The sequence below is a fragment of the Podarcis tiliguerta genome, assembly GCF_965153285.1.
Source record: "Podarcis tiliguerta genome assembly, chromosome: 8".
In the NCBI taxonomy this organism is placed as follows: Eukaryota; Metazoa; Chordata; class Lepidosauria; order Squamata; family Lacertidae; genus Podarcis; species Podarcis tiliguerta.
Window position 1 is genome coordinate 14,131,663 of NC_139541.1, and position 24,695 is coordinate 14,156,357.

A 24,695-nucleotide genomic window follows, 5' to 3' on the forward strand; every position below is an offset into this window, starting at 1 on the left:
GACAATAACAAGAAAAGCGCCACAGAACCAGCCCTTTCCTCAGAAACAGTCAGTTCCCAAAGGCCTGTTGGAAGGAAAAGTCTTCACCTGCGGGCAGAAGAAGGCCAGCAAAGGAGGAGTCAGTCTGGCTTCTCCAGGGAGGGAGTTCCAAAGACCGGGGGCAGTCACTGAAAAGGCCCTGTTCCCATCTGGGCAAGTTTGCATGGGAGAATATGGCCTTTCAGATAGCCCAGGCCTAGGCCATACAGGTCTTTATAGGTGATAATCTACATTTTGAATTGTGCCTGGAAACAAGACTAGTAGCCAGTGGAGCTGCTGTAACAGGAAGAGTTGTCTGCTTCCTATTATCGGCCCTGGTCAGCATTAAGATAAATTCAACAGTGTAAATAAGTTTTGATGGAAGTAATAATGGAATACTGAATGGTTTGGTTTATATAGAATATGCAGGGATTTATATAATGCAAAATGAACCATGGAAAGAGAAGAAGGGAAAATTGATTTTTTTAAGGTAGTTTAAATACTCTAAATTGTAAAACAGATTTTTTTATAATTTTTTTTTGTTTACAACATAAATCCACCACAACTCAAATAAATAAACCATTAGACATAAACAACATAGCATAAACATAACGTAAATATTTAACAAACAAAATAAAAGACTTCCTTTATCCTGTACATGGCCTCCTTGTTTACTTCTTATGAACTGTTTTCTTTATGAGTTGTTATGATTTTTCAAATTATGACAAAAAACCCAACACCCCCCCCATGTCTCCTGTAGACATTAATCGAAACAAGTCCAGGTATGTATTTTAGGGCACTGTAAAGTATTCTTTACATTTCCCCCATTCTTTTTGAAATTCTTGTCTGGGGAGGCCCCAATTGCCTCTGTTAATCTAGCCAATTTGATATACTTTAATTATCCTGCCATTCTGCTTTTGTCAGCACAAATTCTTTTTTCCAATTTCTGGCAATTAAGGTCCTTGCCGCACCCATGGCATAGAGGAATATTTTCTGATCGTCTCTTGTTATACCTGTGTCTGTTATCCCTAATAGGAAATCTTCTGTATTTTTCATAAAGTTATACTTTTAACATTTTTTAAAGTTCATCATACACTATGTCCCAGAAGCTTTTGGTTTTTTTACAGGTCCACCAGACATGTATGAATATCCCCTCTGCTTTACTGCACCTCCAACACAGATTTGTTTTTGTTTTATACATTTTAGCTATTTTGGGAGGTGTTAAATACCATCTATAAACCATCGATTAAATTTCCCCTCAACGCTTCACATGCTGTAAATTTCCAGTTCTTGTTCCATAGTTCTTCCCATGCCATTGATAGTTTCCCCTGTATCTAAAGCCCAATTGATCATTACCTCTTTGACCTGTTCATCTTTGACCTCCCACTCCAATAATGTATCATACATTTTAGATATTACTTGTAAAACAGAAAAGTTAATAAAAATTATAAAAAGGTAAACCCTACACAAATCCAGAGTGGAGTCCCTAAGAGGTTGACCCAATCTTACAAATAATAAATTATTATTGTTATTATTCTCTTCTGGCAACCCTCGCACACAAGCAGTCACTTTGGTGCTTTCTGTCACAGAGGTTTGTCTTAACCCCTGAAAGGCACACTCCATTGTTTCTTGAGACAGATGCCAATAAAATAGATTCCAACCCCAACTTTAAGCTTTTATGTTGTTTAGTCGTTTAGTCGTGTCTGACTCTTCGTGACCCCATGGACCAGAGCACGCCAGGCACTCCTGTCTTCCACTGCCTCCCGCAGTTTGGTCAAACTCATGCTGGTAGCTTTGAGAACGCTGTCCAGCCATCTCATCCTCTGTCGTCCCCTTCTCCTTGTGCCCTTCATCTTTCCCAACATCAGGGTCTTTTCCAGGGAGTCTTCTCATGAGGTGGCCAAAGTCTTGGAGCCTCAGCTTCAGAATCTGTCCTTCCAGTGAGCACTCAGGGCTGATTTCCTTAAGAATGGAGAGTTTGATCTTCTTGCAGTCCATGGGACTCTCAAGAGTCTCCTCCAGCACCATAATTCAAAAGCATCAATTCTTCAGCGTTCAGACTTCTTTATGGTCCAGCTCTCACTTCCATACATCAACTACTGGGAAAACCACAGCTTTAACTATACGGACCTTTGATGGCAAGGTGATGTCTCTGCTTTTTAAGATGCTGTCTAGGTTTGTCCTTGCTTTTCTCTTAAGCTTTTATATTTGACTGAGACTATCAGGCTATGCATGGCACTTAAAGAACCTTTGAAGAAGCCCCGCCGAGTTTAATGGACTTGCTCCAATGCAAAAAAACACACCAAAAAACACCTCGTGCACTTGGATTGAAGATGCAACGTGGCCTCACTTGCCCTTGCTGAAGAGCCACGTGGAGAGAGGCTTCAGCCGTCCCCTCCTTCCAGCCAATCAGGAGCGCGCATCTCCCTCCCTACCGCAGCTGCTCCGCGACGTCTCTATCTCGCTCTCACGCGCAAGGAACGCCCAGCGCCCCACGTGGCCCGCCCGCCCCGCGAGCGCACCCTACCCTGCTCGCTCGCCTCGCCTCTCCGTCGAACTCTCTCCGCCCGCAGCCAACCAGAGGCCGGCGCTGCCTCCGCCGGCCCCGCGGACGCGGCTCCTCATTGGCCGGCGCCGCGCTCGGGCGCGCCTCCCTTGAAGCCGCCGCTGCGCCGGTTCGGCTGAGGCGTGCACAGGTGGCCTGCGCTTGCGGAGGCGAGGCGGAGCGGAGGGGCAGCCGCTTCGCCTTGCCCAGTTCGGCCGGCCATGGAGCTTGGCCTGGGAGGAAGAGAAGGAGGAGGAAGGAGGGCAGTAGCTGGAGGGGAGGAGGAGGCAGCAGCCCCAGCAGCCGTCATCCAAGAGGGCTGGTTCCGCGAGACGTGCAGCCTCTGGCCCGGACAGGCCCTCTCTCTGCAAGTCCAGGAGGTCCTGCATCACCAGCGGTCGCCCTTCCAGGAGATCCTGGTCTTCAGGAGGTAAGGGTGCGGGAGAAAGGCCAGGATGCGGGGATTGAGCACGTGAGGATGGCGTGCACTGGTGCGCTGCCCCGATCCTGTCAAAAGCACAGGGCGGGGCTGCCCTTTGGTGGCGTTCATACAGCCCACCTTTTTGTCTAAGGAGTCTTCCCACCCATCCAAGCACCCCCAGAAAAAGATCTCATTGTTTGACTCCCTGTAACAACCCCACGAGCTCACCCCATTGAGCTTTTGTGGCCAAGTGGGGCATTTGAACCTGGGTCTCAGTGGGACACCCTCCACCTGTGTTTCTCAAACTCTGGTCCGCAGCTGTTGTTGGACTGCAACTGCCATCATCCCTCATCACTGGTCCTGCCACAGTAAGGATGACGGGAGTTGTAGATAGAGACCCAGGTTTGAGAAACGCTGCCCTAAGCGCTGCCTCTCTCTCAAGGTGACTCCTTCCTGGCTGGTGGCAGCAGGTGCTGCCTTGGAATTTGACAACTGGTCCATCTAGGTCAGCGTTACCTGCACTGACTGGCAGCAGCACTGTTGGGATTCAGAGGCAGGAGTCTTCCCCAGCCCTACTTGGAGATGCAGGGGGTTGAACTTTGGGCCCTTTGTATGCAAGGCAGGTTCTATTGGGCTCTAGCCAGCTGTTAGGGATGATGGGATCTGTAGTTCAACATCTGGAGGGCTGTATCTTCATATGCCTCTGATTTTTTTTTTTAAAGGCAGAGTTATTTTGGGGGTAGCTAGGGGCAGTGAAGGCGAGTGGCAATCTGGTTCAGGAACAGGGGCCCTTTGCATCCCTATACGTTGTTCAAGTTCTCAGAAGCCCCAGACAGCAGCCCCTGTCCTTGCCTTAAAGGTAGCTTAGGGGCAGTCAAGGCAAGTGATGGTCAGATTTATGATGGAGGTAACATGGGACAGGAAAGGCAAGTGATGGCCTAGTTCAGGAACAGGGACCCTTTGCGCCTCTATAGGTTGTTAGATTCCTAGTTCTCATCAGCCTCAGCCAGCATGGCAAGAAGAAGAAGAAGAGTTTGGATTTGATATCCCGCCTTTCACTCCCCTTCAGGAGTCTCAAAGCGGCTAACAATCTCCTTTCCCTTCCTCCCCCACAACAAACACTCTGTGAGGTGAGTGGGGCTGAGAGACTTCAAAGAAGTGTGACTGGCCCAAGGTCACCCAGCAGCTGCATGTGGAGGAGCGGAGACGTGAACCCGGTCCCCCAGATTACGAGACTACTGCTCTTAACCACTACACCACACTGGCTTAGGCAGCTTAGGGACAGTGAAGGCAACTGATGGCCTACTTCAGGGATGCAGAAATTGTATTGTCCCTGGAGCTCTGCAACGTTGGTGTTCAGGGACTTAAAGGGGCATATTTTGGAGACCATACACCTTTGCCCTGCTATTCACACCCATCATTTCCCCTGCTCTCTTCTTCCTCTAGCAAAACATACGGGAACGTCTTGGTCCTTGATGGCGTTATCCAGTGCACAGAGAGGGATGAGTTTTCGTACCAGGAAATGATTGCTAACCTTCCCTTGTGCAGTCACCCAAAGCCACAAAAGGTAAGCCTCGTCCTGTCGTCCTCCTGGGGGATCCATCTCTGGACATGATCCTATGAAGAACTTTGCTGGATTAGGTCCTCTAGGCCAGCACCACCCCCCCTTTTTTTTTGTTACCTGCATATTTTGCCACATTTGATTCTTTGGGCTGTCTCCAACTAAGTCCTACTGGAGAGCAGACCTGCTGAAAGTAATGGGCCCAATTTAGTCACATCCATTGACTTCAGTGAGTCTGCTGTGTACAGGGCTAGCACTGGATCCAACCTTTTGTTAATTTTTGTTGGCCGGCCATTAGCTTTTAGGGTTACATGTAAATGTAAAAGGTAAAGGACCCCTGGGCGGTTAAGCCCAGTCAAAGGCGACTATGGGGTTGCGGTGCTCATCTCGCTTTCAGACCAAGGGAGCCGGCGTTTGTCCACAGACAGCTTTCCCAGTCATGTGGCCAGCAGGACTAAACCGCTTTTGGTGCAACGGAACGCCGTGACGGAAACCAGAGCGCACAGAAACGCCATTTACCTTCCCGCCAGACTGGTACCTATTTACCTACTTGCACTGGCGTGCTTTCGAACTGCTAGGTTGGCAGGAGCTGGGACAGAGCAACAGGAGCTCACCCCATTACGGGGGTTTGAACTGCCGACCTCCTGATCGGCAAGTCCAAGAGGCTCAGTGGTTTAGACCACAGTGCCTCGCGTGTCCTATGGTTACATATATTCATAGTTCAACTGTAAGTTGCTTTGGGTCATTCTTTGAGAGTGGGTGGTAGGTAATTTAACTTAAGAAGTAAAGAAGTAGAATATTGTAAAGTACAGAAAGAGGTGAGGGCAGGTTTCATTGCTTAGATTAATGACCATATAACTTGACAGAAGGGAAGGTTGCAGTTGGTCAGGGGTGGGGGATCCTAGATTCATAGAATTGTAGAGTTGGAAGGGACCCTGAAGATCATCTGCTCCAACACCCTGCAATGCAGGAATCTCAACTAAAGAATCTCTGACCACACCCCCTCTCTGCTTTGCACCCTCCTTCCATGTTTTTGCCTAGCTGGAATATGTCCTTGGACCGTGACTATGCTTGCTTGTTTGAATGGAGGGCAGAGAGGGGTATGTGAGTGGAGTGGGGAAACTAGCCCACTGTCCAAAGGTAAAATTCGCATTCGTTGCTCCACCCACTTTTGCTTCTGGCCCCGCCCACCACTGGCATGTGGCCCCCGAAAGTGAACACGGCCCTCGTCTGGGGGGGGGGGTGTGAATGGGTGGGCGTTCTCAGAGCAAAGTAACAGTGCCGTCTCCACTACACAGGTGCTCATCATCGGGGGCGGCGATGGAGGAGTCTTGCGGGAAGTAGTCAAGCACCCCTCCGTGGAGTCCGTAATACAGTGCGAAATTGACGAGGTAACAAAGTTAGTTCTGCTTATGGATCGTTGCCTGTCAAATGGGATTCCCTCAAACTGTGATCCTCAGCCTGCAGTCCACGACATGAAATTTAAAATTGCACGGCATCTCCCACGACACATTTATGATTGCTACAACAAGGGGGGCTGTTTGGTTGACCAGTAAATTGGTGGCCAGTGGTCTGCCAAGACCCCTGGAAGTTTCCAAGCGGTCCTCCGGCAGTGGGGTGAGGTGATGGGAAACCAGTAACAGGAAATTTAGAAGGATTTGACCTCAAGAGCTCACAATGGGTGAGAGCCAAGGTTAGGTTTGATAGAATTGTAGCATTGGAAGGGACCCTGACGGTCATCTAGTCCAACCCTCTGCAATGCAGGAATCACTGCTAGAGCATCCATGACAGATGGCCACCCAACCTCTGCTTAAAAACCTCCAAGGAAGGGGGAGAGTCCACCACCTTCCCATGGAGCCAGTAGACCCGTTGAAATAATGAAGATGACTAACTTTGGTTCATAAATTTCAATTGGCCCTAGGGCTTCGCTGGCTGCAAGCCAAAGTTTCTGTGTTAGTAGCCTAATTTCTTTCCTCTTGCCCAAGCTCTGAGGGCGTTGGCTGTCTTGTTGCCTGGTACATTTCGGAGCTCTTTGACAGGATAAAAGCAATTATCAACCTATCCTTTCCCCGGGGCTATGATTTCTTAACCGCCTTCCTTATTAAAGACCTACTTCCTTGTCCTCTAGTTGTGAAGAATTATAGACTTGTAGGACTGAAGGAAACTATGCAGCTTATCTTGTCAAACCACCTGCAGGGCAGGAATCTTTTTGCCCAGCGTGGGGCTCAAGCCCTCAACCCTGAGATTTAAGAGTCTCATTCATGCTCTACCAACTGAATTCAAGGGGGGCGGGTACCACCTTCTCCTCCACCCAACCTTGGAAGGTTTTTTGGGTTTTTTTGCAAGATGAGGCAGAGAGAGAAAAATGCATTTTGCATCATGCTAATGAAATCTTGCCAGGGCAAAGTCGGCAGGAATCCAAAGTGGGGGTGGGGGTGGCAGGTTTGCACAGGTAGCAGCTGCAACAAAATGCTGCAGTACAAATCAGAAATTAAGGTCGCAATGGATATGGTTTGAAGAATATATGAGTAAACACTTCTCTGAAGATAGCATGCTGATATGTTTAGACTAAGTTGTAAAGTTGACCTAGAAAAAAATAACAGTTTAATAAGAGAAGTAAGGTAGAGATACATGAATTGCAATGCAAATAAGAACTTTAAAGTAATAAAGGTGACAAGCACAGACGGAGGGAAGTCACATGGGTGTTTACCTATTTTATGTATTTTTCTTTTTCCTTTACCTTTTCTTTTTTTGTCTGTAAGTGTATGTACATTATTGTTATGTATGTATGTATGTATGTATGTACAGTGGTACCTCGGGTTACAGACACTTCAGGTTACAGACTCTGATAACCCAGAAATAGTACCTCGGGTTAAGAACTTTGCTTCAGGATGCGAACAGAAATCGTGCGGTGGCAGCGGGGGGCCCCATTAGCTAAAGTGGTACCTCAGGTTAAGAACAGTTTCAGGTTAAGAACAGACCTCCACAACGAATTAAGTTCTTAACCCGAGGTACCACTGTATGTATGTCTAAATAATAATAATAAAAATAATAATAAAAATGCTGCAGTACTGCCTTTCAGTCCCTAACAGGAGCGTTTGTGTTCAGAGTTCCTCCAAAAATGCAAAGCAGGCCAGCTGAGCCTTTCCTCCCCATCCCAGGTCTGGTTACTTCTACAGCCGACGTTCCTTGGAGATGCAAGGCACCTTGCCTCAATGGGAGGAGATAAGCTGAACCACTTTCATTTGGGATTTCTTTAAATCCCCAAACTTCTCTACGTGCTTCTGAATTCTCCCCAGCAGCCCCGAAACCTTCCTCTCTGTTCCCCATGGTCCTGATTTGGCTCTCCGATCCGAATAGGGGTCTCCTAACAACTCTCTGCACCTTTCACAAACTACAGTTCCCAGGATGCTTTGGGAGAAGCCATGACTATTTAAAGTGGTATGATGCGGCCTAGAATGTATCGTGTGGACAGGACCCAAGTGTGGTTTCCAGTGATTGATTTATTCCAGTGGTTTTAGTGATTTATTACTGTTATTTATTTAAAGCAATTTCCCTGCCTAAAATCCTGTTCTTCATCCAACCCAAGCTCTCTCAGCTTGGAGTCTTAGCACAAAAGGAAAAGGGTATAGGGAAGGGGGAGGAAGAAAGCAAAACTCAGGCACGTTTATTAATTTATGATACTTGCTTTTGTTCATTTTTCTTACTGTACACCTATGACTTGATGGGAGGTTTGCCATCTACCGTATTTTTCGCTCTATAAGACGCACTTTGCCCCTCCTAAAAAGTAAGGGGAAATGTGTGTGCGTCTTATGGAGCGAATGCAGGCTGCGCAGCTTTCGCTGAAGCCAGGAGAGCAAGAGGGATCGATCCCTCTTGCTCCCCTGGCTACAGGGATAGCTGTCCGAAGCTTCCTGAGCACAGCAGAGTGCTCCTCCCGCTGAGGAGGCACAGTGCAGAGAGGGAAAGCTGCGCAGCGCCCCTTCAGCGAAGCGGGAGGAAAAACTTTGCTGTGGAGAGGCGCTGAGCAGAGAGGGAGAGAACATTTTTTGTCTTGTTCTCCTTTAAAACTAAGTGCGTCTTATGGTCGGGTGGGTCTTACAGATAAAAAAATAGGGTAAATGTATGGTTTATCAATTGGGCGAGTAAATAGAAAAAACTTTTTCTTTCTCTTTTTCTTTTTTTTGGGGGGGGCAGGATGTGATCCAAGCATCTAAGAAGTACCTCCCAGGGATGGCTGTGGGATATTCCAGCCCGAAACTCACCTTGCATGTTGGGGACGGCTTTGAATTCATGAAGCAGAACCAGGAGGCTTTTGATGTGATAATCACAGACTCTTCCGACCCCATGGGTGAGTGCAGATTGGCGGAGGGGATCTTGACCAGCGACTGTGATTGGATCGTGAATCTTGTGTAACAGCTGGGGCTCTTGGGGTTGACCTGGAGGCTGCAGCTTGTACAGATCACACACCTAGGTGGCTTGTGGGGGCAAACAACTTCTGGGATTAGCACCATCAGCCAGTCCACTTCCAGGTCAGTTTCAAGGTGTTGGAAGTCCTTATACAGCTCAGGAGCAGGTGACATGAGAGACCACCTTATGCACCCAGCAAATCACTGCAGTCTGCGGGAAAGCTTTCTCTGCCAGTTCCAAAAATCCCTGAATCCTTCGTGGGAACTCCTAGTCAACACGATGACCATATACATACGTAATAGACAATCTTTATAGAATTTCTACAAACCATAACAAGTTCAAAATGAAATATTTAGTTTCAAAGTCTCTGAAAGATTGTCTATTACGTACAGTGGTGCCTCGCAAGACGAAATTAATTCGTTCTGCGAGTTTTTTCGTTCTACGAGTTTTTTCGTCTTGCGAAGCACCACTGTGTATTGACGGTTTCCCATAGGAATGCATTGGCGGTTTTAAAAAAAAAGGCGCAAGACGTTTCATCTTGCGAAGCAAGCCCATAGGGAAATCCGTCTTGCGAAGCAGCTCAGAAAACAAAAAACTCTTTCGTCTTGCGAATTTTTCGTCTTCTGAGGCATTCGTCTTGCGAGGTACCACTGTATGTATATATGGTCATTGTGTTGCCTAGACATTGTTGACGTTCTCTTTGCAACACGGGTTTGTTTGGATACTTGTGGGAACTGCCCCTGTCGCTGCCCCTGTTATCTTTCAGGTGGTTTTTGTTTTTTTGGCAATATTAAGCAGTACAGTGGTACCTCAGGTTACATACACTTCAGGTTACATACGCTTCAGGTTACAGACTCCGCTAACCCAGAAATAATACCTCGGGTTAAGAACTTTGCTTCAGGATGAGAACAGAAATTGTGCTCCGGCGGCGTGGCAGCAGCAGGAGGCCCCATTAGTTAAAGTGCTGCTTCAGGTTAAGAACAGTTTCAGGTTAAGAACGGACCTCCAGAACGAATTAAGTACGCAACCAGAGGTACCACTGTATGTAAATGCTTTTGGCTCAAAAGAAGAGGAGAAGCAAGTTCAGACACTCTGATTAAAGGTAAAGGCAAAGGGACCCCTGACCGTTAGGTCCAGTCGCAGATGACTCTGGGGCACTCATCTCGCTTTACTGGCCGAGGGAGCCGACGTTTGTCTGCAGACAGTTTTTCCCGGTCATGTGGCCAGCATGACTAAGCCACTTCTGGTGAACCAGAGCAGCGCACGGAAATGCCGTTTACATTCCCGCTGGAGTGGTACCTATTGATCTACCTGCACATTGACGTGCTTTCGAACTGCTAGGTGGGATTAGTGTCGGATAAATGCTCTTTTTCTTTGTTAGGTGGGAGGTTTGCCCTCAAAGGTGTGGCTTGCAGATTGGGTGCATAAATGGATGAATGCAGTTTTGCAGGGTGTGCTCCAGGCAATTCCAGAAATACCTCCCAGGTATTTTCATACTTAACCTTCCCTGGTGCTGTTCCTCCCCCTCCAGGTCCTGCTGAAAGCCTCTTCAAAGAATCCTACTACCAGCTGATGAAGACAGCTCTGCGGGAAGATGGCATTCTCTGCTGCCAAGGTGAGGGACAGCCGAAATAGCCTGTGTGCTAATGACCAGTTGGAGGCACTGAGCACGTTTCTGAAGTGTTGGGTTTCCCCCCACCCCTCCTTTTTTTCTTTAAAAAAAAAGCAGGGATGGAAAGCCTGGTGCCCCCTAGATCAGGGGTCCCCCTACTCAGGTCCATGAGCTTCATTCAGGTGCTCTGCAGCACACCCACAGTAAATACTCATATTGGGTTTTAATTGTGTTTGTATTTCTTCCTGTATTATTTTTCATTCTATTGCAGTTCAAACTAACGCAGCCATTTTAATAAGTAATGGGGGAAATTTATAATTTATCTTAAAAACCATTGTATACAGTTAAAATCATTCGTAGGGTTGGAATAACATTTGTAGTTTAATGGTGAATTTTGGACACAACAGAGAGGTAAAAGAATTGGATTGCCGTAAAAGATGCAGGAGGAAATGATTAACAACAGGACCCACAAAGGGGAGATTCTTTGGAATCTTGTTTCTATGTTGTATGTTGGATATGCGACTGTAAATCTGAAAACCAACCAAATACATACATACATACGGAACAAAAATGCAATATGTAAGAAATGAAGCAAGGTATAAAAGTACAAATTGAAATACCTTGCTGCATTTAACACAGCGTATCAGGGTTGCTGCAACAGCCCCAAAAATAATGTAGGGCCTTCTCAGTGGTGGCCCACATGCAGTGGAACGCCCTTTCAGGTTTCTGGGTGGTCCAGCTCAGATCTAGTTCTTTGGAAGCCTGCCCCCTAGTGCCTGGGAGGTGGAAGGGCCGCAGATTCTTGGCTAACCAAATACCAGCTCTTCTTTCCCCCAGCTACCCAGGAAGGCTTTGATAACGCCCCTCTCCACATTTGTCTCTCTGCCAGGCGAATGCCAGTGGCTGCACCTGGACCTCATTAAGGAGATGCGCCAGTTCTGCAAGTCGCTGTTCCCCGTGGTCGAGTACGCCTACTGCACCATCCCGACCTACCCCAGCGGACAGATCGGCTTCATGCTCTGCAGCAAGAATTCAGTAAGGGATATTGTCTGCCGCCTCTTTCCGTCGATCGGGGCTTGGGGAGCAGAGGCTTGCATGCCGAAGCAAGCCCTATGCAGAGCATTGAAACTTAAGGGCGTGAATCAGGCCGGTCCATTAACATCACTGGGCCCGCTCTAAGTACAGTGGTACCTTGGTTCTCAAATTTAATCCGTTCCGGAAGTCCGTTCCAAAACCAAAGCATTCCAAAACCAAGGTGTGCTTTCCCATAGAAAGTAATGCAAAACAGATTACCGTATTTTTCGCCCTATAGGACGCACTTTTTCCCCTCCAAAAATGAAGGGGAAATGTGTGTGCGTCCTATGGGGTGAATGCAGGCTTTCGCTGAAGCTCGGAGAGCGAGAGGGGTCGGTGCGCACCAACCCCTCTCGCTCTCCAGTCTTCGTGAAGATATCCACAAGCCTGGAGAGCCCGGCGGGAGTTCCCCCCAGGCTTGCGGATAGCAGCCTGTTCTGGGGGCTGGGGTCGGGGGAAGCTCGGGCTTCCCCAGCCTCACGCCTAGGGGGAAAATTTTTTTTTTCTTTATTTCCCCCCCCCAAAAAAAAACTAGGTGCGCCCTATGGGCCTGTGCACCCTATAGGGCGAAAAATACGGTAATCCGTTCCAGACTTTTAAAAGCAACCCCTAAAACAGCAATTTAACATGACTTTTACTATCTGACGAGACCATCGATCCATAAAATGAAAGCAATAAACAATGTACTGCAGACACAATCAATTAATAGCTGAACTGGGTTCCACACAGTCACAAAAACGAAACAAAAAGAGCCGCAAAAACAAAAACACAAAATGAATAGCAAAAACAGGCAGACCACAACGTAACACTCAAAACGGAAGTGTGGCACTTAAATTGGAAGGGTAACACTCAAAACGGAACATGTTTGGCTTCTGAAAAATGTTCGCAAACTGGAACACTTACTTCTGGGTTTGCAGTTTTTGGTTCCAAGTTGTTTGAGTACCAAGGCGTTTGAGAACCAAGGTACCACTGTAAATTTGGGTTGCGTGCAGCCCCCCAGGGACTTCTGTCAGGCTTTCGTGACTCTTTCCAATCCACACCTCTTTCCTGTGCCACTGCCTCTTGGCCACTCCTACCTCACAGGGGGGTTGTGAAGGGGGCGGAGGAGATGCATGTACGCTGCCTTGAGCTCCTTGGGCTATATAAATGCAATAAATAAGGATAAAACGGGGAGATGGAGAACCTTGAGCTCCTTTGGCAAGAAAGAGTAGGGTGGGTGCAATGCAGGCAACACGCCATTGATGCGGGGATTACGATACTTATTCATCAATAAGCCCCCCCCCCATTACTGCCCCCTTGTGGACGCAGACAGGGATGTTCCTGCAAATAAATCCAATTTTTATTCTTCCTGCAGAACACTAATTTCAGGGACCCTGTCCAACAGTTGTCCCAGAAGGAAGTGGAAGCAATGAATCTTAAGTATTACAACTCGGATGTCCACAGGGCAGCCTTTGTTCTGCCGGAATTTGCACGAAAGGTAAACCACCGGGGCTGAGATGCTGTCCTTGCAGAGTGAAGCTTTCTTTTCCTAAGCTGGGATGGGGGGGGAGCAACAGGTATTCAGAAGGATTGCTGTCTCCATTTCTTCAAGAAAAGCCACAATCACGCCATACATTTATATATGTTGTTGTTTAGTCGTGTCCGACTCTTCGTGACCCCATGGACCAGAGCACACCAGGCACTTCTGTCTTCCACTGCCTCCCGCAGTTTGGTCAAACTCATGTTCGTAGCTTCGAGAACAGTGTCCAACCACCTCGTCTTCTGTCGTCCCCTTCTCCTTCTGACATTTAAATTATTACAGTTAATAATGATACTAATTGTCATTCACCCAAGGTCTCAGGGCGGATTCCAACATTAAAACACAATATTAGGAACAGTTTTAAGACTTCTTACCATCACAGAAAGAAGGCAAGACCTAAAAATTACTGCACTGTGATACCACTTTTAAGTAGTCACATTTTGCCACCCCCCACCCCAAAGCATTCTGGGATCTGTAGTTTGTTAAGGATGCTGAGAGTTGTTAGGAGACCGCTATTCCCCTCCCAGGAACACAGGTGGCGCTGTGGGTTAAACCACAGAGCCTAGGACTTGCCGATCAGAAGGTCGGCGGTTCGAATCCCCGCGACAGGGTGAGCTCCCGTTGCTCGGTCCCTGCTCCTGCCAATCTAGTAGTTTGAAAGCACAAAAGTGCAAGTAGATAAATAGGTACCACTCCGGTGGGAAGGTAAGCGGCGTTTCTGAGTGCTGCTCTGGTTCTCCAGAAGTGGCTTAGTCATGCTGGCCACATGACCTGGAAGCTGTATGCCAGCTCCCTCGGCCAATAAAGCGAGATGAGCGCCGCGACCCCAGAGTCGGCCACAACTGGACCTAATGGTCAGGGGTCCCTTTACCTTTACCTTTATTCCCCTCTCAGAGCTACAATTCCCAAAGTTTCCTTTGAAGAAGGATTGGTTGTGAAACTCTGGGAACCGTAATTCCTGGAGGGGAACAGGGGGTCTCCTAACAACTCCCAGGGCCCTTAACAAACTACAGTTCCAGGAATTATTTGGGGGGAGCCATGGCTGCTGAAAGTGGCATCACAGTGTTGTGGATGTGGCCATGGAAAGCCCCGAATGAGGGTCGCCCCATCCTGTTCATAGAATCATAGAATCATAGAGTTGGAAGAGACCACAAGGGCCATCGAGTCCAACCCCCTGCCAAGCAGGAAACACCATCAGAGCACTCCTGACATATGGTTGTCAAGCCTCTGCTTAAAGACCTCCAAAGAAGGAGACTCCACCACACTCCTTGGCAGCAAATTCCACTGTCGAACAGCTCTTACTGTCAGGAAGTTCTTCCTAATGTTTAGGTGGAATCTTCTTTCTTGTAGTTTGGATCCATTGCTCCGTGTCCACTTCTCTGGAGCAGCAGAAAACAACCTTTCTCCCTCCTCTATGTGACATCCTTTTATATATTTGAACATGGCTATCATATCACCCCTTAACCTCCTCTTCTCCAGGCTAAACATGCCCAGCTCCCTTAGCCGTTCCTCATAAGGCATCGTTTCCAGGCCTTTGACCATTTTGGTTGCCCTCCTCTGGACACGTTCCAGTTTGTCAGTGTCCTTCTTGAACTGTGCTGCCCAGAACTGGACACAGTACTCCAGGTGAGGTCTGACCAGAGCAGAATACAGTGGCACTTTTACTTCCCTTGATCTAGATGCTATACTCCTATTGATGCAGCCCAGAATTGCATTGTTGATTATCCTCATTTTCCTTTTCCTCCCCACCAGGCTCTGAGTGCCGTGTGAGAACCCCGATTCAGATCCACCTCTGGCCTCGGATACCCCGGCGGGACGGAAAACCCCCGGAAGCCTCATCCACCTAGCGGATCGTCCCTGACGACCGGGCAGCCTGACGTGGTCCTCGCTTGCCTTGCGGCCTCCAGCCTGCCAGCTAAACATTCCTTCCAATTATGTATTTAAAAAAATGAATGGACTCTGGGTTTGCACCCAACCGCAGGACCCCACTTCCAAACAACCCCTGCCCCCATCCACCTAGTTCAGGCTAAGCTGTTGGCCTATTGCTTGAACTCATCTCTCCAACATGTGGAGCATTAATGTAGAGCCTTCAGGCGCCCGCCTGCTTCCTTTTTAACACCCCCACCCTGAAAATGCTGTATTTATAACTGACAATGTATCTCCCTTTAAAGTGGTTGCCATCTAGTTTGGAAGGACCAGGCACAATGGTTTGACGCTCTGCCTTTCAAGGGGGCATGGGGATTGGCATTGGGTGGGGTGGGAGCTGGCATAGTTGGATATGTTTTCTCTGCTCCCCCTCCCCTTTTTCCTTGCCTCGCTCCCCCTTGCCCCCCACCTCCATGGAATGCCCCCACCTCTTTCCTCCTTGCCTGGTCAGGTGATTGCCTGGTCAGGTGGTCACCTGCCCCGACTCCTGAGCCCATCAATGGGGTCTCTTCGCGGCGTTTTAATTGGCTGAGCGCAAAAAGACCAAAGTTGTCTGTAGAGAACCGTTAACCTCTTTGTATAGTAAACAGACTCAAATAAAATTTAAGTATCGTTTTCTTAAGGGGTGGGTGGGTGGGTGAGCTTTTGAGATAAGCCCCCTTCTCTTTTCCATATGATCAGGGTGCCTTGCTTATTATGATCTTTCTGGGCCCTAACTGTCAGCCTCGCCCTTGAGCCAGTGTCACCAACTGGACTCATCCACCTCAGCCCCGACTGGGCTAGGCGAGCTGGATAGCACTTCCAGAGACCACCTTCCTCACAGGAACAGGTCCAAGTGCTGTGGACTCACAACTCAGAGCTGTGAGCACCGCAAATCACTCCAACAAGAAGACAGTCGTTGTACAGCAGAGTACAGGAGAGCATAAATCACTCGGACGACAGCGCTGAAGAATATCTTCTTTTATTCACTAACAGCTACTGTACTATACAAACTATATACAAATGGAGATGCTGGACTGCACTGAGTCTTACAGCTGCTTTCTGCAGCGACCTTATCTACACAGAGATAACACTCAGTCTTTTTCTCTCCCTGACTGACTCACTCACTGACTCTCTCACTGACCGACTCACTCACTGACCGACTCTCTCTCTCTCTCTCTGATGTGGTGCTTATATACTTATATATCTTATACTTCTATATCTTATAAGTAGATATAAGAACACGCCTCCTCCTTTCTGCAGAATCAGCAGACTGCTCAGGAGATTCTTGGGTATGGGAGGGGTGAAATCTCCTCACTAACATCAGCTGGCGTCTCGAGCGAAACATTTCCAACGGCTCATCATCACCTCGGCACCCAAATTGCGGCTCTAAATCATGTTCTTCTTTGGGGGTGGACCTAGAAATTAAGTGGGCCTCTTCCCCTCTCCCCAGTTACTAAAAGACCTAGTCCCATCAGCATTCAAGGCCTCAGCAGTAGCACCTGCCTTTGTGGGAAGAGTTAATGGGATTTCTTAAGAGTCACAGAATTGTTGGTCCTTGAGATCTTTCGGTACGACAACTTCCATCATCGCTGGCAGTGCCTGCTGAGGCTGATGGGAGTTCAGCTGCAGCTGGGTTGGGGGGCGTGCAGCTTACCCACACGTGTCTTAAGAACTGCTGGGTTGGGGTCCGAGGATCTTTTTATCTTGTTTTAGAGCAGGTTTTCCCAAACATGGGTCTCCAGCTGTTTGGGGAACTCAGTTCCCATCATCCCTCACCACTGGTCCTGCTAGGTAGGGATGGTGGGAGTTGCAGTCCCAAAACAGCTGGAGCAAGTTTGGGTAACCCTGTTTTAGAGCTCTGCTCATGCATCTGGTTCCCTCCCTCTTAGCAATATGTATTATTGTCAGGTATCTGTTGCCTTCCAGCTGTTGTGGGGCACTCAACAGCCAGCATGACTGTCACCTCTCCAGGAACTCTAGACCAGTTGCCCATCTTGGACCATTTATATGTGCTTGCAAAATGTCTATTTTCAAAGGTGATCTATCCGTTAATATCAGCCTGTGCTTGAAAATCACCTGAACTCTGCCCTGTGATACAAGAAAGATTTGCCCAAAGTGTTGAGTTGGCTTTGTTCTCCCCTTTTAAAAAAAGGTGGAACAGTGCATGAAGGTGGAACAGTGCATGTATAGAACGGGGCAGAGAGAGACATTTATTTCCCCTTTAGGGCATTTGCTCTGTCTAAAGCAGAGGAGAGGGAGGCTATGGGTTTCCACATGCTGTTGAACTCCCATCCTTGTCATTCGCAGCCAGCGTGGGCCAACAATCAGTTGGGTGATGGCATTTGTAGTCCAGCAATATCTCGAGGGCTGCAGGTTCCTCCTCCCTGCCTTGTATACCTGAAGGAGCATCTCTACCACCATCGTTCAGCCCGGACACTGAGGTCCAACGCCGAGGGCCTTCTGGCGGTTCCCTCCCTGCGAGAAGTGAGGTTACAGGGAACCAGGCAAAGGGCCTTCTCGGTGGTGGCGCCTGCCCTGTGAAGCACCCTCCCATCAGATGTCAAGGCAGTAAGCAACTATCTCACTTTTAAAAGACATCTGAAGGCAGCCCTCTTTAGGGAAGTTTTAAATGTTTAATGCTGTATTGTGTTTTCATATTCTGTTGGGAGCCACCCAGAGTCGCTGGGGAAACCCAGCCAGATGGGCGGGGTATAGATAATAAATTTTTATTATTATTGCAAGGTGCCTTGAATGGAGGACTTGTGGACTTCCTGTTATTGCTGGACTCTGGCTCCCATCATTCCCAGCAACCTGGGCCCAGTGGTCATGGAAGATGGGAGTTGTAGTCCAGCAACATCTGAGAGGCTCACAGGGCCAGAAGCAGGAGAAGCTTCCCCTCTTCCCCAAAAACCCAGCCTTTTTTCTATTCTGTTTACACGAGAACTTGGTAGTACACGTAGAGCTACCTTAATAAGAATCTCATTACTTGCATGGCTCTTGTTTTGTTTTGTTTTTAAATCTAGGAATTTAGGCAGCCTCTAAATAATCCAGTCAAACTAATGGACCACCTAAGCCAGTATTGTCCACACTGACTGGCAGTGGCTCTCCAAGGGTTCAGAGAAAGAGAGAGAGAGAGAAGTTTTCCAAACCTACCTGGTGATTGAACCTGGGACCTTCTGCATGCAAAACTGGTGCTTTTCCACTAAGCTACTTCCCCCTTGGAGCCATAAGAGATGCTTCTCCTAATGTTTTGGCTGCATCTTCAGTTTTATTACGTTCACTGGTTAGAGAGCTCTAACCTGCTTCCACTGGCTGGCAGCAGTCCAAGCAGGGATTCTCTCTCCCAGCCCTTCCTGGACTTGAACCTGGGACCTTCTGCTTGCAAGGCGGGTGCTCTGTTACTGAGCCACAGCCCTTTTCTAGTTTCTGCCTGGCAATTCTTGCCAGGAGAGAGGGGGGGCAGGTGGGATGATATGCCATGAAATCTCAGCTCAGCATGATTCCGGTGGCGTGGGAGAGCTTGGGTACATGGGCACCAGTAGGGCAATAGCAAATTCAGAGGGGCAGGCTTCCTTTATGACACAGCCACACCCACTTCTAAGATTATACAACTAAGATTATACAACCATTTTATGCAATAAGAAGAATTTGGGATGCATTGCAACTATCAATGCAGATCTCCCATGTGTTGCCTTTCAGCTAGATCTGCCGTTTTCTGGAAACGTAGCTGGGCAAGTGATTTGGAGGGCTCCAATATCTGCTTTCGGAGCGGCTTAAGCTGTTTTTCCGACTGCGGCAGAACGTACTACTGAAGCACCTTGAGTTTTCAAGGTTACCAAAGGCTTAGCTTTAGAGCAGTGTTCCCCAAACGTAGGTCTCCAGCTGCTAGCTAGGGATGATGGGAGTTGTAGTCCAAAAGCAGCTGGAGACTCAAGTTTGGGAAACAATTGCTTTAGAGCAGTACACAAACAGCTCCATGTTCTTCCCACACACCACCTCCAAAGTGACCCTAGGATCACCAGTGACCGACTCGCCTCCTTTCTCTCAGATTGGCTCCAATCAGCACAAGGGGCGAGAGGACTTATCAGCTGCTAAATACGGTAGTTCCCATTTTGTGCTGACTGGGCAGCCCTAAGACCCTAGAAACAGGGATCCTGCTACAAAATTAAAAATGGGTCTTTGGCCCCCTGCAACCCTAGATTGCCCCCTCAACACTGGTGGGTACTAATCTATTTTAGGGACACAGGTGGTGCTGTGATCTAAACCACTGAGCCTCTTGGGTTTGCCGATCAGAAGGTTGGCGGTTCGAATCCCCGTGACGGGGTGAGCTCCTGTTGCTCTGTCCCAGCTCCTGCCAACCTTGCAGTTTGAAAGCATACCAGTGCAAGTAGATAAATAGGTACTGCTGTGGCGGGAAGGTAAACGGTGTTTCCATGCGCTCTGGCTTCTGTCACGGTGTCCTGTTGTGCCAGAAGCAGTTTAATCATGCTGGCCACATGACCCAGAAAGCTAACGCCGCAACTCCCTCGGCCTGAAAGCTGCAACTCCATGGTCGCCTTTGACTGGACAACTGTCCAGGGGCCTTTTACCTTTACCTTTTAATCTGTACATGCTGTGAGCCTCTGGAACAGAAGCTGCAGAAGCTGTTCTCAGGGCTGTACGAAGCTGCAGTCTTCTGTGCCAAACCATTGCCCCACCAGGTTCAATATTGTCTGCACAGATGGGCCGTGATTCTGCATGGTTTCAGACAGGAGACATCGCCAGCCCCTACCCGGAGATGCCAGAAATCGAACGTGGGACCTTCTACATGCAAAGCAATTGCTTGGCCACTGAGCTACAGGTATAGAGGTGTTTTAAGCAGGTGCTGAAAAAAACACAGCAAAGGTACCTCCCTGCTATCAACAGGCAGGGAGTTCTGAAGTGTAGGTGCTGCCACGCTTTGTAAAACGGTATCTTGCAAGTGTGGAATAAAGAAGATGTGGCGCCTATAAGAGTGCCGGCTCTGATAATTGAAGCAGTCAAAGTGGGTGCTTATGGGGGAAGGCAATCCCACAAGTCCCAAGCAGTTTAGGGCTTTATAGTAACGTGTTGGTTTGGTAGCAAATCGGCAGACACTGCAGAGCTTCTGAGCAGAGGTGCCAACAGAATCTCACTCCTACCAGCAATTGTGCATTCTGAACACAAGCAGCAGGTTTGGGATGAAGTGCAAGGGAAGCTCCACATAATGTACTTTCTCCCAATCGTTTAGGGTTTCTGTTCCTGAAAAAGTGACCACGTATGACATGCTCCAGGCCCGAGTTACAGTGGTGCCTCGCAAGACGAAAAGAATCCGTTCCGCGAGTCTCTTCGTCTTGCGAAGCAAGCCCATTAGCGGATTAGTGCTATTAGAGCTATTAGCGGTTTAGCGGCTATTAGCGGCTATTAAAGGCTTAAGGGATTAGCGGATTAGCTGCTAAAAGGCTATTAGCGGCTATTAAAGGCTTAAGGGATTAGCGGATTAGCTGCTAAAAGGCTATTAGCGGCTTAGATCAGTTGATAAGCGGCTTAGATCAGCTGTTAAGCGGCTTAGTGAACAACTGTTAAGCGGTTTAGGGGCTTGGGGAAAAGGGGGGGAGGGAAAAAAACCCCCAGGAATCGCAAGGCATTTTCGTCTTGCGAAGCAAGCCCATAGCAAATTCGTCCTGCGAAGCACCTCCAAAACGGAAAACCCTTTCGTCTAGCAGATTTTCCGTCTTGCGAGGCATTCGTCTTGCGGGGCACCACTGTACTGACGAAGGCCTTGCAAAAGTGCATCAAGGAACAAGTCATGCCATGGTCCAAGGAGGCTTTGCAAGTGAGGAGGTGTGTGGCTCGAATTGCGTGGGGAAAAGCTAATGGATGCAACACAACAGGCTCCAAATCCCTCTCCGCTGGCTGATGGCAGAATTGTTTTGCATTTGTGCTGCTTTTCTAATTAGAAAAAGGACATTACGACCCATAAAGTTAGGCTTAGCACAGAACCACTGCTCTCCTGTCCCTATTAAGAGGAGGAAATGTAAAAAGAGGCTATTAAAAAGATGGAGGCTGCCAATAATCATATTTGCAAAAAGGAGTCTAGGAAGCTGCCTTGCCGTGAGTCAGAGCATTGAATGTTGGGCCCATCTAGCTCTGTACTATTAACACATGACTGGCAGCGATTCTCCAAGGTTATGCAGAGCAGGTAATCCTGGTCTCTTGAGGGCCCTGGGACCCATGCAACAACTACTTCTTTGGTGACCACTCATAGACGAGTAAGATTGTCTGCCATAAACAAAGGTTACCAGATGTCTCCCTGTCCCGGGACAGTCCCCGGATTTACAAATCAGTCCCCTGACAAAATCCATCTATTTAGTAGGAAGTTGAAAAGTGTCCCCGGATTCATTTAAAAACAATCTGGTAACCTTACCATAAACACGGTCTTAACAGTGAGCCCATAAATTACTGTGGAGGCCAATTCTGGATCCACACGTCCTTCCACAGTGGGGACATAGGCTTCTGGGTGGAAGTTGATCATGGTGAGGGTTTGCCAAGCGTGCCTTCCTCCTAGCACGTTTCTCCCTTTCGTCCTGAGTTCAAACGTCTTCAAAGTCCATGACGCCTTTCGTAAAAGCTGTTCTCCAATTGGAGCTCTCGCAGGCCAGTGTTTCCCAATTGTCTGTGTTTATACTACATTTTTTTAGATTGAGAGAGTCTTTGAACCTCTTTTGTTGTCCACCAGCGTTACACTTTCCATTTTTAAGTATGGAATAGAGCAGTTGCTTTGGAAGACGATAACCAGGCATGCGCACAACATGACCAGTCCAACAAAGTGGATGTTGAAGAATCATCGCTTCGACACTGGTGATCTTTGCTTCTTTCCAGTACGCTGGCATTAGTTCACCGGTCTTCCCAAGTGATGTGTAAACTTTTTTGGAGACACTGTTGATGGAATCTTTCGAGGAGTTGGAGATGGCGTTTATAGGTGGTCCATGTTTCACAATCATAGTGTGAAGCCTGTAAGCACCTTTGCAAACTGGAGGGACTGCTCAAGTCATGCATGTGGACTGTGGACCCACACAGAGAGAGGCATGCATGCAACTGCACACAGTGACAGACCTTGGTACAGTGGTGCCTCGCAAGACGAAAAGAATCCGTTCCGCGAGTCTCTTCGTCTTGCGGTTTTTTTCGTCTTGCGAAGCAAGCCCATTAGCGGATTAGCAGATTAGCGCTATTAGCGGTTTAGCGGCTATTAGCGGCTATTAAAGGCTTAAGGGATTAGCGGATTAGCTGCTAAAAGGCTATTAGCGGCTTAGCGGGCTTAGTGGATCAGCTGTCAAGCGGCTTAGCGATCAGCTGTTAAGCGGCTTAGCGATCAGCTGTTAAGCGGCTTAGTGATCAGCTGTTAAGCGGCTTAGCGATCAGCTGTTAAGCGGCTTAGCGGCTTGGGAAAAAGGGGGGGGAGGGGGAAAACCCCTCAGGAACTCGCAAGACATTTTCGTCTTGCGAAGCAAGCCCATAGCAAATTCGTTTTGCGAAGCACCTCCAAAACGGAAAACCCTTTCGTCTAGCGGGTTTTCCGTCTTGCGAGGCATTCGTCTTGCGGGGCACCACTGTACTTGAAATTTCAGTGGTGCCCTGTGCCATACCAAAATCTGGCGCCCCTGCCTCTTGCCTTCTTTTGGATTTCATAGCTGCGGTGCCCCAGAAGCTCCCCCTCTCGTTTCACTACAATTCATGTGCATCCAAAGAGGACAAACATTGGAAGCATCAAGGCAAAAGCTGCAACCTTTCCTTGTAGGGAAGTTGCCCACTCCCCCAACCAACTCAAAGATTCTCCTGCACTTTCCTGTTGTGCAGATCCAGAATTAAACCCAGTATCAGTTGTGCATGTATTAATCAGACAGAGATTGCTTCAAGCTCCGTAAAGACTAGTGCTATACATTGAAATTCAGTTGTATCCAATATTACTTCTGTTCAGAGGAGACCTATTGAAATTAACAGATGTGCGTGCATCATGACCAAAGCACTTGCTTGGCTTCTAAATCAGTGGTGAGGAGGTGCTGTTGCAAAGTCAATGAACACAACCTGAAAAATGGACTAGAACCATTTTTCCTTTTTACATTTATGGATTATTGAGTACAAGTGCCACAGGCAAGTAATAGCACCATCACGAAAAGTTAGAGGCATCCAGTAGTCATAACCTGCTGGGAACAAAACAAACCCTGAAATACTCAGCAAAGCCTCCTCTTGTCACACACACCCCTCCCAAAGATCACTTGGCACAAATAGTTTGAGAAAAGGACCCCCCTATGCCATGCTTCGGACTGTGCAGTAGGCAGATAAAACTGGGCTGTCTTTTCAATAGAAAATCAAGGTTTATCTCAGAGCTTGTGGCCTTGTTCCTGATAGTTTGAAGTGGGTCTGAGACAGTGCCGGATTTACATATAAGCTAAACAAGCTATAGCTTAGGGCCCCACTCTCTTGGGGGCCTTCAAAAAATTTAAAGGAAAAAAAACCCTGGATGTCCATTTCCAAAATCTAAGATAAAAAAACAAAATAAAACCTACATACAGCAACAGTGTTTTGTGTTGTGTAGGCTCCTCTTTGTTATGTGCAAATGGCTTTAGATACCTATTAGGTCCATAAATTACCATATAGTATATATTCAACAACAAAAACAGTGGCAATTTGTTGTTGACAAAGGACAGCTGGACATATAAAGGGCCCCATTACCTTCAGTAGCTTAGGGCCTCATCAAACCTAAATCTGGCCCTGATCTGAGACCCTCGAAATAAAATCTGAACAAAATTGGTGAAGCAGCAAAGAGATTATTGATTACAAAACGTTATTGGAAGAGCGGGTGTCCGAAGTAGGCACACCCAAAATTGACAAATCAGAAACTTATATTCCCTATTACACGAAGTGCAGGTTCCCTCCCTTGTCTCCCCATCGGCTGGGGTACCACAAGGTTTACAGCCCATCATGACTGCCTAATTAAAGGTAAAGGTACTCCTGCCCGTACGGGCCAGTCTTGCCAAACTCTAGGGTTGTGTGCTCATCTCACTCTAGAGGCCGGGAGCCAGCGCTGTCCGCAGACACTTCCAGGTCACGTGGCCAGCATGACAAGCTGCATCTGGCGAGCCAGCGCAGCACATGGAACGCCGTTTACCTTCCCGCTGGTAAGCGTTCCCTATTTATCTACTTGCACCCGGAGGTGCTTTCGAACTGCTAGGTTGGCAGGCGGTGGGACCGAACGACGGGAGCGCACCCCGCCACGGGGATTCGAACCGCTGACCATACGATCGGCAAGTCCTAGGCGCTGAGGTTTTACCCACAGCGCCACCCGCGTCCCAACTGCCTAATTACCCTGCCTTTATTTGGTCTATAGGTAAAGGGACCCCTGACCATTAGGTCCAGTCGTGGCCAACTCTGGGGTTGTGGTGCTCATCCCGCTTTATTGGCCGAGGGAGCTGGCGTACAGCTTCCAGGTCATGTGGCCAGAATGACTAAGCTGCTTCTGGTGAACCGGAGCAGCACACGGAAACGCCGTTTACCTTCCCGCCGGAGCGGTACCTATTTATCTACTTGCACTTTGACGTGCTTTCGAACTGCTAGGTTGGCAGGCGCTGG

General features: G+C 48.1%; 1 protein-coding gene across 1 annotated transcript; it reads left to right on the forward strand.

The window, feature by feature from the left end:
- Positions 1-2,670: 2,670 nt before the first annotated feature.
- On the forward strand, positions 2,671-15,688 carry SRM (spermidine synthase). The gene is made up of 8 exons (XM_083454257.1): positions 2,671-2,993; positions 4,431-4,551; positions 5,844-5,936; positions 8,743-8,896; positions 10,487-10,570; positions 11,457-11,602; positions 12,996-13,118; positions 14,913-15,688. Exons 1-8 carry the CDS (start codon positions 2,785-2,787, stop codon positions 14,928-14,930), a joined length of 948 nt encoding a protein of 315 aa, XP_083310383.1. The 5' UTR covers positions 2,671-2,784; the 3' UTR covers positions 14,931-15,688.
- Positions 15,689-24,695: the final 9,007 nt, after the last annotated feature.

Bases quoted from the DNA above. Each gene is read 5' to 3' on its own strand.
- SRM (XM_083454257.1), top strand. From the start codon at position 2,785: ATGGAGCTTGGCCTGGGAGGAAGAGAAGGAGGAGGAAGGAGGGCAGTA. The intron at 10,571-11,456 runs GTGAGGGACAGC...TCTCTCTGCCAG, and splicing joins TGGCATTCTCTGCTGCCAAG to GCGAATGCCAGTGGCTGCAC. The intron at 11,603-12,995 runs GTAAGGGATATT...TTCTTCCTGCAG, and splicing joins TGCTCTGCAGCAAGAATTCA to AACACTAATTTCAGGGACCC.